The 16,121-nt window shown below is 56.7% G+C and overlaps 1 protein-coding gene and 1 long non-coding RNA gene across 19 annotated transcripts in view; one reads left to right on the top strand and one right to left on the bottom strand.

Moving 5' to 3' along the window:
• The window catches only part of ARHGEF2 (Rho/Rac guanine nucleotide exchange factor 2), a 52,215-nt gene that overhangs the window by 16,965 nt on the left and 19,129 nt on the right, over positions 1–16,121 (top strand). For 6 of the 14 annotated variants that reach the window (XR_016210573.1, XM_017345801.4, XM_017345803.4 and 3 more), the window contains 4 exons: positions 1,676–1,714; positions 6,228–6,345; positions 6,864–6,903; positions 7,934–8,027. Coding sequence is in view for 9 of the 14 variants with exons in the window: in XM_017345801.4 (XP_017201290.1) it covers positions 1,676–1,714; positions 6,228–6,345; positions 6,864–6,903; positions 7,934–8,027 (291 nt within the window). In the remaining 5 variants the exon portion in view is untranslated. Of the gene's footprint in view, positions 1–1,675; positions 1,715–6,227; positions 6,346–6,863; positions 6,904–7,542; positions 7,689–7,743; positions 7,798–7,933; positions 8,028–11,766; positions 11,992–12,176; positions 12,316–16,121 lie in introns of those variants that run through there. The other 8 variants (XM_017345805.3, XM_017345806.3, XM_017345808.4 and 5 more) reach the window with 7 other exon arrangements.
• LOC138850534 (uncharacterized) lies at positions 4,480–12,804 on the bottom strand. Of its 5 annotated transcripts, XR_016210583.1 has the most exons (4): positions 9,008–9,137; positions 8,361–8,449; positions 7,914–8,003; positions 4,480–4,753 (listed from the first exon to the last, which is right to left on the bottom strand). It is a non-coding gene; the product is annotated as an uncharacterized LOC138850534 (long non-coding RNA). The 5 variants fall into 5 exon arrangements; XR_016210586.1 differs by lacking the exons at positions 8,361–8,449; positions 9,008–9,137 and adding an exon at positions 12,675–12,804; XR_016210584.1 differs by lacking the exon at positions 8,361–8,449 and having other exon boundaries at positions 9,008–9,232.

Raw genomic sequence — 16,121 nt, forward strand, 5'->3', positions numbered from 1 at the left:
GTAATTTTTTGGTTTATAAAAGTAGAATTTAATTAATACTGCCGCCGTGATCTTAATGTCATTCATCTTGCTGACCCCTACTGAAGCATCACAATTTACCCGTAGATTTGTTTGTTTTTTCTAAGGAGACAATCATGCTACCACTAAACAAGCTCCTTTTTCTTTTCCAGTCCGCATTCCTGCTATTTCTTTCTCGTGCCTTATTGTGCTGCGTTCGTTCGTGTAACACTCAACAGAGGCCGTGATAGTGGGCAGCCTGGTCTTGCTTCTGATTTTAGAGGGAGCACATCTTGGGTTGATTTTGGACTGTGCTTTTTGAAAGATAATCCTTCTTTAAAAATTTATTTTATTTACTTGAAAGAGTTACAGAGAGAGGTAGAGACAGACAGAGAGGTCTTCCATCTGATGGTTTATTCCCTAGATGGCTGCAATAGGCAGAGCTGTGCCGATCCAAAGCCAGGAGCCAGGAGCTTTTTCAGGGTCTCCCATGTGGGTGCAGGGGTCCAAGGACTTGGGCCATCTTCTACTGCTTTCCCAGGCCACAACAGAGAGCTGGATAGGCAGAAGAGCAGCTGGGACTCGAACCGGTGCCCATAAGGGATGCCAGCACTGCAGGTGGCGGCTTTACCCGCTCTGCCACAGTGCTGGCCCCCTGAAAGACATTCTTCATCAGGTTAAGGAAGATTCCCTCTGTTCCTAATTGCCAAGGCTTTGGTTTTACAACAAGCAACTGCTGAATTTTGTCCTATGTGTCTCTGCATTTACCGAGACCATTCTATTTTTTCTCCTTTACTGTGTTCCTGAGGTCAACCAGTGAAGCACTCTGTGGTCTTAGTAGAACTGCAGTTTTGCCATGCTGGATTTTTTTTTTTTTTGTACACTACATTGTTTCATTTGTGATATTAACTACCCATGGCTATAGAGTACACCACCCTCGATTCAACGCCTTAAAACGTTTTCTTCTCACAATTCCGTGAGTGGCAAGTTGGGATGGGCTCGACGGAAAGTTGTGCTGTTCTGCCAGTCTCACCTGGACCGGTGCATGGGCTGCAGCCGTCCAGCGGCTTGCACAGAGCTCACTGTCGAGGACAGTCCCCTGGCTGGTCAGCTGGCAGGCTGCCAGTTGCAATACCTTGGTGCCATCCACGCGGTGGCCTCTGCAGAATGCCCGCGGAGGCTCGTTCAGATGGAAGTCGCATTCCAGTGAGTGACGGTGGAAGCTTTAAGGCTGCTCGAGGCTTAGGCCCCAAAACATCATCCAATGCCTCTTCTGCCACATTTGATTCATCACAGTAAGTCACGGGCCAGCGCAGATTCACAAGTGAGCAAAGAGACTCCTCCTTAAGGGGAGGAGCTGTGGTTTGTGGCCATTTAAAATCTACTCTAGTTAGCTGGTGTTTTGCTGGAGAGTTTTACACTTATGTTCATGAGAGGTTGGCCCATAATTAATTTTCCGTGTCATACTGCCTGTGCATAGCTTTAGAATCGAGATCACATTTGGTTTATAGAAAGAGCTGGAGAGTTTTTGTTTTCTATTCTTTGGAGAAATTTGTGTAAGATTTCAGCTGTCTGTCCAGGAAAGAGCTGTCCCTTGCCTATAAAAGCTGTTTGGCCTGGTGTTTTCATTTTGTTTTGTTTATAGGATGATTAACTGCTGATTCCATTTCTTTAATAGGACCTTTCAGACTTTCAATTTCTTCTTGATTCATTTTTGGTAAGTTATCTGTGTGTGGGTGTGTGTGTATTCTTGGGGGGAGGGTAAAAATGGGTCCATTTTGTTTGTGCTTTCAAAATTGCAAGAGGTTGTAGGTAACATTCTCTTCTGGTTTTAATCATTGGTATTTCTGTGGTTTTTTCATTGTCACTTTATTTGTGACTTGTCTTTCTTTATCACTCTTATCAGAGGATTTTATTTTCCTGTTCCTAAAAAACAAACTCCCATCTTTCTTGCTCCCTGTATTTTATCTTTGTTTACTGTGTCAGTGATTCCTCCTTTTATCTTTATCATACACTTCCTTCTGTTTTCTTTGGGTTTGTTCCATTCTTTTCTAACTTTTAAAGCTGGCATAACTCATTAATGTCCAGCTTTAAAACTTTTTTAATAGCAGCATTTTAAGGCTACAAATTGCCCTTGCCATACCACATTGGTCAAATCTCACATTTTTTTCCTCTAGTATTTTCTTGATTGTCCAGGTATAAAATATCTTTACATTTCCATTATGATTTCCTTTTTGACCAGTATCTTTATGTAGGAAGTTACTTTCAGATCTGTGAGTCGAGGGCAGGTGTTTGGGTTAGTGGTAGAGATGCCCACAACCCACATCAGCAGACCTGAGTTCAAATCCCAGCTCTGCTTTGGACTCCAGCTTCCTGCTAATGTGCACCTCAGGAGGCAGTAGGTGATGACTGGATTAGCTGGGTTCCTTCTATCCATGAGGGAGACCCAGACTGAGTTCCTAGATCCTGGCTTCTGTCTGCTGTTGTGAGCAGGTGGTAATTGAACCTACAGATGGGAGCGCGCCCTGCCACTCAAATAAAGAAAAATAATAAGTAAATTCTTTTAAACATAAACCTACAGACTTTTTGCTTTTATTCTTCTTCTTTTTTTTTCTTTTCTTCTTCTTTTTTAACTTATACATCGTTTGAGGGCAGCGTTTGGCACAACTGTGCAGCCCCTGGTTGGGATGCGTGTGCCCCGTATCAGAAGGCCGAGGTTCAGGTCCTGGATCTGCACGTCCAGCTTCCTGCTGACGCACACCCCAGGAGACAGCAGGTGATGGTTCAAATACCTGGGCCCCTGCCACTCATGTGGGAGACCTGGATGGAGCTCCCAGCCCCTGGCTTCTGCTTGGCCCAGCCCCTGCTATTGCAGGCTTTTTTTTTTTCTTTCTTTCTTTTTTTTTTTTTTTTTTTTTGGACAGGCAGAGTGGTGGACAGTGAGAGAGAGAAAGGTCTTCCTTTCCCGTTGGTTCACACTCCAATGGCTGCCGTGGCCGGCACACCGCGCTGATCCGATGGCAGGAGCCAGGAGCCAGGAGCCAGGTGCTTTTCCTGGTCTCCCATGGGGTGCAGGGCCCAAGCACCTGGGCCATCCTCCACTGCACTCCCTGGCCACAGCAGAGGGCTGGCCTGGAAGAGGGGCAACCGGGACAGAATCCGGTGCCCCGACCGGGACTAGAACCCGGTGTGCCGGCGCCGCAAGGCGGAGGATTAGCCTAGTGAGCCGCGGCACCGGCCTTATTGCAGGCTTTTGAGAAGTGAATCAACACCTGGAAGATCTGTCTGTCTGTCTGTCTCTCTGCCTTTCAAATAAAATGAAAATAAATAAATTTTTTAAGAGAACAGAAAGCTCATGGCTGGGGTTGTGTCATAATGGGTCGAGTTGCCACTTGTGACACTGACATCCCATATTAGAGTGCTGGTTCAAATCCTGGCAGCTTCCCGCTAATGACCCTGAGAGATGAATGGAAGATAAATGGCCCCAGAACTTGGGCCCCTGCCACCCATATGGGAGACCAGGTTGGAGTTCCTGGCCCCCAGCTTTGATCAGGCTGAGACCTGGCTTTTGCAGTCGTTTGGAGAGTGAACCAGCAGGTGGAAGATGTCTGTTTCTCTGCCTTTCAAATAAATACATTTAAAGAAATCTTTAAAAGAGGAAAACACAAGGGCCAGTGCTGTGGTAGAGCCACTTCCTGCAGTGCCGGCATCCCATATGGGCACTGGTTTGAGTCCTGGCTGCTCCACTTCTGATCCAGCTCTCTGATATAGGCTGTGAAAGCAGTGGAAGATGGCCCAAGTCCTTGGGCCCTTGCACCCACATGAGAAACCCAGGAGATACTGCTGGCTCCTGGCTTTGGATCAGCTCAGCTCTGGCTGTTGTAGCCATTTGGGGAGTGAACTAGCCGATGGAAGACTTTCTCTTTCTCTCTCTCTCTCTCTCTCTCTCTCTCTCCCTTTGCCTCTCTGTAACTCTTTCAAGTAAATAAATCTTTAAAAAGAAAGAAACAGGAAACATAACTGTACAGTGTAATGAATGATTACAAAGCAAACACGCCTGTAACTATCTCAGGTAAAAAAGACACAGATCACCAAACCCAGAAGCTGCCTGGGTCCCTCCCGATTCATTACCCTCTCTCTAGTACAGATGCCTACTCTCTGTCTGCCTGCCTGTCTTCTTAAAGATTTTTTTATTTATTTGAAAGACTGTTAGGGAGAGACCAAAAGAGGGATCTTCCATCTACTGGTTCATTCTCCAGATGGCTGTAACAGCCAGAGCTGTTAGGAAGGCAGGAGCCAGGAACTCCTCCTGGTCCTCCCACATGGGTGCAGGGAGCCAAGCACTTGTACCATCATCTGCTGCCTTCCCAGGAGCATTAGCTGGAAGCTGGATCGGAAGTGGAGCACCTGGGCCACACACTCACATTCTCATACGGGATAAAGGGGTCCCAAAGAGTGACTTGACCTGCTGTATGTGGCCAATTTTCTTTTTTTTTTTTTTCTGAAATATTTATTTATTTATTTGAAAATCAGAGTTACAAAGCCAGAGAGGGAGAGAGAGAGAGAGAGAGAGAGATCTTCCATCAGCTGGTTCACTCCCCAAATGCCCGCGATGGCCAGAGCTGGGTCAGGCCAAAGCCAAGAGCCTGGAACTGCATCTGGCCCTCCCACATGGGTGCAGGGGCCCAGGCACTTGGGTCATCTTCTGCTGCTTTCCCAGGTGTGTTAGCAAGGAGCTGGATCTGAAGTGGAGCAGCTGGAATTCAAGCAGGTGCCCATATGGGATGCTGGCACTGCAGGCATCGGCTTATCCCACCGTGCCACACCACTGGCCCCTGGCCAATTTTTCTAATGCTCTGTGTGGGCTTGAAAAAAGTCATTATTTTTTTATTTTATTTTATTTATTTGAAAGGCAGAGTTATAGAGAGGAGGGAGAGAGAGAGAGAGAGAGAGAGAGAGAGAGATCTTCCATCTGCTGGTTCCTCCCCGAATGGCCACAATGGATAGGATTGGGCCACGCCAAACCCAGGAGCCAAGAGCTTTATCTCAGCATGTGGGTGCAGGGGCCCAAGCACTTGCATAATTTTCTGCTGCTTTCCCAGGCACATTAGCAGGGAGCTGGATGGGAAGTGGAGCAGCTGGGACTTGAACCAGCACCCATTGCAGGTGGTGGCTTAACCCATCACACCACAATCCTGGCCCCAGAGAAAAAGTCATTTTATAAAGGTTGAGCACAGTCTATGAACATTTTTATTCCCTGTTTTCTTTCTTTTTCAAGATTTATTTATTTATTTGAAAGGCAGAATTACAGAGAGGCAGAGAAAGAGAGAGGTCTTTCATTCAGTGGTTCACTCCCCAATTGGCCATGATGGTCAGAGCTGGGCCAGACCAAAGCCAGGAGCCAGGAGCTTCTTCTGGGTCTCCCACGTGGGTGCAGGGACCCAAGGACTTGGGCCATCTTCCACTGCTTTCCCAGGCCACAGCAGAGAGCTGGATCAGAAGTGGACCAATGCCCATAGGGGATGCCGGCAATGCAGGAAGTGGCTTTACCCACTAGGCCACAGTGCCGGTCCTTCTCTGTTTTCTTTTATTTTTATTTTTATTTTATTTTTTTATTTTTGACAGGCAGAGTGGACAGTGAGAGAGAAAGACAGAGAGAAAGGTCTTCCTTTTTGCCGTTGGTTCATCCTCCAATGGCCGCCGCGGCCAGCGCGCTGCGGCCAGCGCACCGCGCTGATCTGATGGCAGGAGCCAGGTACTTCTCCTGGTCTCCCATGGGGTGCAGGGCCCAAGCACTTGGGCCATCCTCCACTGCACTCCCTGGCCACAGCAGAGAGCTGGCCTGGAAGAGGGGCAACCGGGACAGAATCCGGCATCCCGGCCGGGACTAGAACCCGGTGTGCCGGCGCCGCTAGGTGGAGGATTAGCCTAGTGAGCCTCAGCGCTGGCCTCTCTGTTTTCTTGAACACAGCCTGCTTCATTCTTTTTCATGACCTGCCTGACTGAGTTTGTCATCCCGTAGCCATTCAATGTAAAATCTTTTCTCTTAAGATAGCTTATTAAGAGGGGCTTGAAGGGCAGCACAGTAATGAATGCTAAATAGCCGAGATACTTTCCCAGCTATCTCAAGTGGAATATGCCACAGGAGACATGGAGGTGGCCAGGCAGGATGAAGGCCTGAGGGCAGGCGAGGCCTGGCCTTTAGGTGAAGACCCCTGACTTGATTCCAGGGCCAGGGCTCCTGTCATCCATCTGAGGGCTCTTTGGACCACACGACCAGCGGCATGCTTTCCAAGTCTGTATCCATGAGTGGCATCAATAGCCTCTTGGACTGCCCCAATGCAGCTAGTGAGTACATGGTGGGGTAAAGAGGTGGCCCCTTCCCCTGTCTGCTCCTTACCACCCCCGAGAGCCCGCTGCCTAGGGCTTAGACGCCCCAGAGCCCCTAGATCTGATTTGGGACCTGGGCCCTCTGAGACTCTCCGCCCCAGTGAAGGAGGACACGGGACGGAGCGGGGCTCTCCACAGGTTCCTGCCGTGGGATGCGGCACTGAGCACGGAGCGCCCGGGAGCTCAGTACAGAAGCCCTGCCCTTCCTGTTCCCCAGAAACAGAACTGAAACGTGGGGCCTGCAGCCCCCTTTCCCTAGACAACCCCGGAGCTCTGCTCCCGGCTTCCTAAGTTCTCCAGTTCTGCTCCACTCAGACCCCGCCCTCCCTCGGGGCTCCCCGTGCCCGCCCTCAGGAATGGCGTCACAGGCACCTGCAGCTTGGGAACCTGATCCAGGTGGAGGGGGTGGGGAGGCAGCCCTGGGCGCCTTTGTCTGGCTCTAGCTGGGCACTTCACGTCTCCTTTTGTGTTGGCAGGGAATTTATCTCGGTTCTCTGCCACTGACCTCAGCCAACGGTGAGTCTGGGGACTCAAGGCCTACTGGGGGAGGAGCGCTGAGTCTGGGCCCTGACGTTTGCAGTTCCAGGGGTCTCTCTGCCTCCTGAAACATTGGTCCCCTTTACACTTCTGATCAAAGGGCTCCAAAGACCCTTCCGCCTGAGCTGCCTAGAGTTCACCCCATTCTCTTTGCTTGAGGGAGAGCTCACCAGGTTCCTGGTAGCCCCATGGGATGGAGGAAAAAATGAGAGGAAGAAAAGGAGCAGCCGGATCCCAGAGTGTCAGTGCAGTCAAAGAGAGGGAGTTGCCTGCTGTTGTCAATGACATAAAAGTGGGCAGGCAGTGGGCTGCTGGACGATCTTCCAGGGCAGGGCTTGAGGGCGCCAGTCTGGTATCGGTCCATGTAAATAAGCATGGGAAATCAGCACCTGTTTATTTGGCTGCTGTGGCCGAAGCCCGATTAGGGTGGGTCAGCCTACTAAGACCGTGGCGGCCAGAGCAAGTCATGGGCCCTTTAAGATATGGGGCTCTGATTTGTGGTCCTGAAATTCTCTAGCTGACACATCCTCCTGGCTCTGGCTTTCGGATTAGCTCATGGGATGGGGCTGATGAAATCCCAGGAAATTCAGTCCTTATTGGCCCGAGGCCCAGAGGCCCTTTCCAAACAGCAGTGATGGTCGTACACAAGGCTGTTGTTCTGAGAGGGGAAAATGCCCCCCTGGAGAGCCCCTACTCCATCCCACTTCCGGTGGGGAGCAGCAAGAGAGAGGAGATTGGGCGCTCCCGTCTGGAGCCTGGATTAGGTAGGAAGGGGGAGCCTGCAGGCATCTGGGTGGAGCCTGGCGTTTGCCTTATAAATAGAGGGGCCTGGGAAACCCTAGAGCCCACCTCCAGGAAGGCCCAGGGCAGGAGGTCAGGGCAAGGGGCTGTGTGTCTCCCAGTCCTTCCTCCCCCCTCCAGCCTGCTCTCTGCTGGCCAGGGTCTCTCTGTCTCTCTGGGAGCACCTCTTCCTTCTTGTGCAGCCTCACCTCTTCTTTTCTCTCGGCAGCTGTAGCCAGCTGGAAGGGGGCTCGGGCACCTGGGCAGGCTCCTCCCTGCGTCGCACCTTCAGCTTCCTCCTGGGCATGACGGGAAAGACCAAGGTAAGAGTCTGCCGGGGCGGGGCTGGGGGGGAGACAGGAGGCCTGGGATTTGCTGCCCTCCCCATTTCCCTGCCTCCCCTGTTAGAGACTCAGGGCCATGGTGAGAGCCCACTCCCCCTCGCTATCCTAGCAAATCGCCTCTCCTCTGCTTTCCGCCTCACCTCCAGCTTAGTACAAGCTGTGGGCAGCTGCATGGGGAACAGGGCCAGCGGCCTTGGGAGCTGAGGCACCACCCAAGCCTCCATCTCTGGAGGCCGCACAGGGCTAAGAGGTGGGCCGAGGAGAGCTTAGCCATTGGCGAATGATGATCCTCATCACAGCCATCGTTTTTACCTCTTGGTAGAGTCATAGGGTCGGCAAAGCGCTTTGTACACTCATAATTTGATGGGTGGGAGCAGCAGCTGAAGGAGGTGAAATTAAACCTTGGGCAGAGTGGAAGGCAGGAGAGCCTGCGATTAGGGGAGCGCAGCCTCCGGGTGGCTGTGCCGCCTGCATCCCCGGAGGAGGCCAAGGTGTGTGGGCTCTGGTGAAGCCAGGAGCTGGCCAGGCGCTGGGAGAGGGCATCTCCACTTTGTTCAGTTACCGACAGCGGATCCCCCACACCACCACCACCCCTCCATTTCCTCCCGTGGCCTCCCCCAGGATCCGTGTACCTCCCTACCCTCGGGACACTGAGGGACCCCAGACAAGTGCCCCCGCCAGGCCAGCCTCTCAGGCAGGGCTGATTTCTTGGGGGGGCTGGGTGGTGGAGAGGAATGCCTGGGGCATGGGGCTCCCCCGCGGCAGGGCCCAGGAGTCTCCCTCCCACGGGGCAGCAGGAGTCTGCTTGGGGTGCAGTGGCATTTCCCCACATGTTCTCCTGGCTCAGGGTAGGGGGGTCTGGGGGTGAGATGACGCTACGAGGAAGCCAGTACCGCCCAGGGGCCATCCAGATCCCAGGGCCCACCCTCAGCCTGGGAGTCCCGGGGGAGTAGAGCAACCTGGCCAAGCAAGGAGAATGTGGGCAGGCACTTTGAAGCTGGGACCGGGACCCTCAGCCTGGCCTCCCCCACCCCGGGCCTCACTGCCTCCGATCGATCTCGATGGCCTGTGGTCTCCTGGTCATCTTCCTTCCTCCCTCTCCACTGAGTGCTGAGTGTGCCTGCCTGGAGGTAATCTCTCCCCTCCTCAGCTCTGCGCAGCAGGGGGGCCACCAGCAGGTAAACAGCAGGGGGTGGGGCCAGGGGAGGGGAGGGAGCCAGCTGGTGCTGCTGGGAGAGAAGGAAGTGAGTGGCTCATTCCTTTCTACTTGATTAGCATTGCACGCTGGACCAAACGTTCTCCCAGAGGTCACCTCAGTTAATTCTTATAACTACCCTGGCACAGAGGAGGGTTTTAATCTCCGTGTTACAGACTAGATAACCTAGCGGCCAAGTTTACTCGGCCAAGATCCCACAGCCGGTAAGAAGTGGATCTGTGGTGCACACCCTGGAGCTGCATTTGAGTTGCCTCTGCCTCTTTCAGCAGCCTCTCCCCTCCTTCCCCGCCCTTCTTCCCTGGGGCTTCTGCAGGCCGGCCTTTGGAGGCGGTGCTATTCACCACACCCTCCCAGAAGGAATACACAGGGTCCAGGAAAATAAGAAGGAAAACAAGCGGCCTCCTGGACAGTCGAGCACCTGGGCCCAGGGACCTGGCGGCTCTGCCTGAAGTGGGAGAGGCGCATTGCAGGAAGTCAGAGGGGCTGCACAAGGGGGCGGCTACTTTCAGATTCTGATAGAAATTATTTCTGTATATGGGGAAAAAAATACCCCAAAGCACCACAGTTTCTGAAAATCTGGAAGATATCACTGGATAGGAGTGAGAGTGAAGGGGTTTAGGGAAAATGGGGTCATGGATGTCAAGGAGAAAGGAAGGGGGTTCACAGCTGGATCCAGAAATGGAAACTGATCAAGCTGCAGGCCTGGCACAGTCAGTGCAAGTGTTCTTGAAGGTGGAACAGCCTCCCCTGCCTGGCTGCTCACCCCCAAGAGGAAGAAGAGGGCACAGGGTGAGGGGTGAGGTGACAAGTGGCAGGTGGCATAGGAGGCAGCCTGCAGCTAGAGGCGGGAGACAGAAAGAGCTTAGAGGTCAGGGCCTCTTCTTCTATAGAGACCTGCTAGGTTGAGATTGTGGGCTGAATTATCTCTCCCAAAACCCTGCGTTCCTCGTCCATCGGGTATCCAGGCTGAAGTTTGGCCCTTTAAGAGTCTATCCTTAGCTGGCCCTGGGCCTGGGATGGCAGCCGAGGTCCCAGCCCACCGGGAGGCTCTGGGCCCCTAGTGGGCGGAGCCCTGGGGACGGGGCAGGGCTTCTGGCCTCAGGCTGTCTGTTTTTAAATTTAGTGCATTCCTTCCTCAACCTCGGCCGCCCACTGCCGGGAGGTGCAGTCTAGAATTCTGGGGCCTCCGCACTGCTGGTGTTGGGGAGTTCCTGGGGCCTTCCATGAGTCTCCCCCGCAGGTGCAAGACTGCAGCAAGCAGCCTGGTTGCTGGGAAAGTCCGTCCTGCTTCTGTTTTTCATCCCACCTGGCCTGCGCGTGATTTAGTTCCTCTCCCTTTTTTCTGGTCTTGGCTATGTAAGGATCCTGAACGAGGGAAAAAGGGTGAAGGAGGAGCTGGAGAAAGAGTTGCTAGGCAGAAGGGGAAGCCAGAGCAGCAGTGTGGGGGGTGCAGAGCCCAACCCGCTCAGCCAGTGGTGAGGCAGTGCAGCCCAAAATAGTGGCAGAGGCTAAAATTGGCACCTTCAAGAGTGCTGAGTTGGGCTCGAAACCTGCAGCCGGGCGCTGCCAGCTGAACTGGGTCAGGGGGCTGCTGCCTGTGGCCGCTGCCCCGGCAGCCTCCCCTCCCCCACACCTTTGGGGAAGGAAGACCCCTGCCCACTTAGAAGGCTCTGTTCCAGGCTGTCTGTGCATCCGGCATACCCTGGGTCGCAGAAGGGCGTTGCAATGTGAGGGAGTGGGCAGACTGGAGGTCGGTTCAGGATGCCCGTGCTGCCCCCTGCCTGTGCGGAGACCGCCCGTGCCCTCACCGCCCCTGCCCTCTAGTCTGCTTCCTGCTCCACTTGCAACAGCGGGGACCGGGGTGCCTCAGCTTCCTAGCCTTCAATGAAGGTGGCGAGTGCCGCCAGCGGCCCGCAAAGCAGCAGGCAGACACAGAGCTAGGATGAGCAGTGTGGTCAGGGAGGCCCCAGCGGGCTTGGAGGAAGCCTGGCCTCGGCCTTCTTGGACCTCCTGGGCACTGCCGTTTTCCAGCCTGCCGGACACCCAGCCTCTCCTTCCCCTTTGATTTCCCCTCCCTGTCGCCGCCCCGGCCCCAAGTCGTAAAAGGGGTCTATCCGCTCTGGCTTGCTCCGACGGGCCCCATGGCCAGGAAGGAACTGGTCCCCTGGTTCCCTGGAGAGCTGGGGGCGGATGCACTCCTCCGGCCGCAGGGCTTTGAAGCCAGAGGTTCGGCGGTAGCTGGGAGGCCGCGGGGGAGAGCCAGACCTGGCTTCGGGGCTGGACACCGGTGGGTTTTAGGAAAAGCAGAGCTAACGGGCGGCGTCTGGGGCTGGAGGGCGCCCCCAGGCGCTGGCGCGGAAATAGGCAGAGGGGCCCCTCAAACCTGTCCAGGGACACCCCAGTACTTCAAGCTGCCCCAGCACGGCCCGGGCGCCCCGTCCCGCGCGCCGGCACCCGCCCTCCCTGCGCTCCGCCTCCCCCTTCCTGAGCTCGGGCGGGGGAGGAGACAAGGGTTTGAGGAACTGGCGCTGGGTGCCGGGCGAGGGGAGTCAGACTTCCTGTCCCCGAGACCGACGCGTGCGGGCCGGACCCCTCCCCCCGCCTCCCCCACAATAGCTGGACGCCTGGGTCCGCGCCGCGTCCTCCCCTCCGCCCCATCGGATTATGTCTCGGATCGAATCCCTTACGCGGGCGCGGATTGAGCGGAGCAAAGAGCTGGCGAGCAAGGTGGGCTCCGCAGACCCCTCTCCCTTCCTCCACGGCCCTCGGGGCGCCCCCTCTTCTTCCCTCCCCGACCCCCGGCGTCTGCGCGCACCCCAGTCTCCCCGCCCGCTTCCTGGGCGCCAAAACCGGGCGGAGCGGCGGACGGGGAGAGTAGCGGCGGGACGGGTGGGTGGGGCCGGAGGGAGTGGGGAGGGGGTTGGAGGAGCTGAGCCGGAGACGCGACCCGCGCCTCCGGCAGCGCGGCGATCCCGGCGAGGGCGGACTGGGGCTCGGGCGCCTCCGATCCGCCGGGACGGGAACGGGGCCTCGCGAAAGAAAGTTGCTCGGGTAAGGCACGGAGCGGGAAGAGGGAGGCGTGCGCGCCGGGGTGGGGGCTGGGAGGCTTTCCGCACCCCCTCTCGGCCCGAGTCCGCCGGGTCGCGCTCGGCGACGCGTCCCCCCACCCCACCCCGTCCCCTGCCGCTGGCTAGCCCGGTCCCCCTTTGTCCCCGCCATCCGGCGGCGGGGGTGCTTTCCCGGCTCCCTCCCACCTCCACCACCGCCACCGCCGCCGCCGCCACCGCTCGAGACAAAAGTCAGCTCCTCCTCTCCTCGCAAATGGACTTTCCAGCTGTGATTCAATTCTCCCCCTGGGTGGGCGGGTGGCCGGGGTCAGAACGGCCGAGCGGCGGCCGCCGTCCTCTCACCCTCAGGTGAAGGAGCAGAGGTCTTTGTGTCGCTGGAGCCTCTCCTCCATCCCGAGCGCCGCCGAGCCGGGAGCACGGGGTCCGCAGCCCCGTCTGCCGCGCCAGCTTTCCATGCGCCTTGTTCTAACCTGAAACAACCCGAAACCCTTGGGCGCGTCTCCCCCTCCGCCTCCCCAGCTCTCTTAACTCTCTTATCTCCTGGTGGGGTGGGGGCGGCCTGCGCCTGTCATCTCGTGAGTCTGGTGTGCAATTATCTGCGCACACCCTGTGGTGGCCTCTTGGTTATCCTTTCCAAGTAGCCCGGATCCCCGCGTTTGTACCCGGGCCCATTCCCCCAATGCCCTGACCTCTCTACCCCCCAGCTCCCAGGGAAATGATGAACGATGAGCTGGGAGGAAGATGGTGCGGCCACACAGCGCCTCCCGGCTCCCCGGAGCACCCACACTGTCCCCATTATCAGAGAGGCCAGGACCCAGCCCAGAGCTGGTTTAATCTCTGGCCTCCCACAGACCCGGCGCCCTGCCCTGGTGCTCAGCCTAGGCTGCTCACCAGCTCCAGACAGCCCAGCACCCTCCTGGGAGCCCTCCAGGGTGGTGGAGACTCCTGCCCCCACCTGCCTTGGCGCTCCTGGCCAGGCTACCTGTCTGGAGGTTACTAAGTTGGGAGAGGTTCCTGGCTGGGGAGGGCCAGGGGGTAGAGGGCCCTGGAGGCAGCCTGTAAGGCTTCCTTGGGGGAAGGGGGGTTGGGATTGCAAACTAGCGGCCGGAAAAGCAAGGAGGGATTGGTGTGGGCCTAAGACAAACAGGCCAGGGTGAGGTGGCTGAAGCGTGGTAGGGCAGTGGGGTGGCAGACAGGCCCTTGCTTCACAGCCTGGCCAGGCCAGGCCCCAGCTCCAAAAGTCTGTTTATTTTTTCAACCGTTTGTGCTGAGACCCTGGAGGAGAGCCAAGGGGGGCGGGAGAGGTTTTTTTGAAACTACGGAAATTTGGTTCCACCCTAAAAAGGAAAGCCGTGGGGAATTTGGGGGGGGGTAGGCAGACCTGGTGTAGACCTGGGAGTAGAGAGAGATTCTGGGAAGGTGGCTAATGGGGGTCCTCTTTTTCATTCTTGGGGGACCTGGGAGGCCAGATACCTGAGTCCTCTTGCCCTGTTTTTTTGGGGTTTGTTTTGGGTTTTGGTAGTGGGGGGGGCCGGAACCCAGAAGCCTGGCTCTCCTTTGTATTCTGGGGCCATCCGAAGGGGAGGAGGGAGTTGGGGGCTCTGGGCTGGGGAGTGGGGGGCTGAAGGGGCACAGAGGCCACAGGAGGCTGGCGGTTGTCGGTTTGGGCTGGTCGGAAGGGGAGGGCCACCTCCGGAAAGCTGTGGTTACAGAAGGGGGAGTTGGTTCCTAGCCAGCACACCCTGGGTCCCCGCTTCCCCCTCCCCCAGTGCACCAGCTGTCTCCTTTCTTTTTATACTGTGGTGGGAAGTGGAGGGCCGCTGGAAACGGGAGTGGGGGGGGAGGTGGTCTCCCCTGCTGCCTGGGGGGCCTCATCCCCTGCCCGGACTCCTTACCTGGCTTCCTGGGACCTCCTCACTGGGGGAGGAATCCACCGCACCCTGCCCCTGCCTCCTTGCCTCCCTCAGAGGCGCTTCCTGCAGAGCCCCCTCCAGGGCCGCCTTTGCTTTTCGCTCCAGTTCTATTCTTCAGCCCTCCACCCCCGCAATCCTCTCTGCTCTACTTCCTACCTCCACGGGCCCCAAACCCCGCAGGTCCCATTGCTCTCTTCAACCTCCCCCCCAACCTCTTTTCCTTTCCCAAACCCTAACCTTCCGTGCCCCTCAGAACAAAGAGGTCAGCGATCCGGGGCCGGCTGCAGAGGCTGGGGTCCTGGAATCCCCGGGATCCGGGCTGCAGAGTGCGTGGAGGGCAGGTGGACTGGGGAGCGCGGAAGGGCCCATTTCTTTGTTCTGAGTAACGGAGAGGTGGCTGGCTTTGTGTGCGGGACCAGCAGGGTGGCGGGAGGTAGGGCTGGGGGAGCCCACCGGGGAGCTGACCACTGGGGAGGAGAGTGGAAGAACTGCGGGTCTTTGGGAGGGGGGGCATCGGAAAAAAAATCTAGGGGTCGTGGAGGTTAGGGAAAGAGCTGGGGGGAGGGGAGAAGCACGTATGGAGGTGGGGGAAGGGAGCCGAAAGCTTGGGGAAGTCACCGAGTGCCTGCAGGGGTTGGATGGTGCTGGAGGGAGACCTGCCCCCAGGAGCAGACTGGGAGGAAGAGGGGTCTGGTCTCAGCCCCTGTGGCACTGGAACAGTGACCCTGGATTCTGGAGGGGGCAGATCTGCATGTGTGAATCTCGTGTGCGTGTTACCTGTGAGTTGGAGGGGGTGTGTGTGTGCGCCTGACCCTGCCCCCTCCCCCGCGGCTGTACCGTCCTGCTCTGGGGTATGGTTTTGTATGGTAGTCACCACCGAAGCAGGGGTCTCATGCTCTCTGGACACGGGGAGGTTGTTCTGTTCTCGGTTGCATTCTCTGGAAGAGAAGCAGCTTAGAGGAACCGGCTGGACCCTTCTGGGTTTGTTTATGTCTCCTTGGGGAGGGTGGGGGTGGGGCTGCAGGCAGCAGCTGCCCCCCTCCCAACTCAGCCGGCCTGCCCTGTGCCAGGAGGGCAGGGAGTCCTGGCACAGCCATTGTTCATTTGCACAAACGCCCGTCTGTTTGCATCGCTCCCCTCTGCCTCTCTCTGCGTGTCTCTCTCTCCTGGCCCGACAGGTGTGGCCGGGTGGGGGGCAGGCTAGGGTCCAGGATGCTTGTGTCTCAGGGTCTCTAGCCTGATTCTTTCCCTACAGCCCTTCGCACCCCTCTTCTGCCTCACTGCCATGCCCGCCGCCTCTGCCCAGTGTCTCATCTTCGTTCATTAAGCAGGCATGTATTAAGTGCCTTTGTGTGTTGACTGATGTCTTTCTGTGTTGTTTCTGGCTGGGGTGTTAGTGGTTCCATTTGGCCGCCTTCCCTGCGGCCTCTTGTCTTCATCCTGTCCCTGAAATTTCATAAAGGCACCCAGGCAGGCTGGGGTCATCCCAGTCACTATCTCGGTCCCATGGCCTGGAACCCTCTCCTTCCTCATTTCCCAGCTCTGCAGCTCAACCCCATGACTAAGTGCGCTTCACGGCCAGTGTCGCAAATGGCTCACCCCACAGTGCAACCCTGCAGACCTCAAACAGACAGGGGTCTGGACAGAGCGCCCCCCCCACTTGGGGTAGGGGCTGCTGCCCGTTGCAGCTGGTGCCGAGGCGGGTCTGAGTGCCACGTGGTTGGGGCAGGGGCAGCTGACAGCTCGGGCCTTGTTTGGAGACACTGTGGCTTGCCTCGGTAGGCTCTGCCAGGCCCTGTCGCCTGCTGGGGAGCACAGGAAGCCGAAGTGCAGGCTTTGGCATCGCCTTGGCCTTCATGTGTGTCACTGTGTTTGT

Source organism: Oryctolagus cuniculus, chromosome 7 (assembly GCF_051225735.1).
Source record: "Oryctolagus cuniculus isolate XC-2025 breed Fujian yellow rabbit chromosome 7, ASM5122573v1, whole genome shotgun sequence".
NCBI classification, from domain to species: domain Eukaryota; kingdom Metazoa; phylum Chordata; class Mammalia; order Lagomorpha; family Leporidae; genus Oryctolagus; species Oryctolagus cuniculus.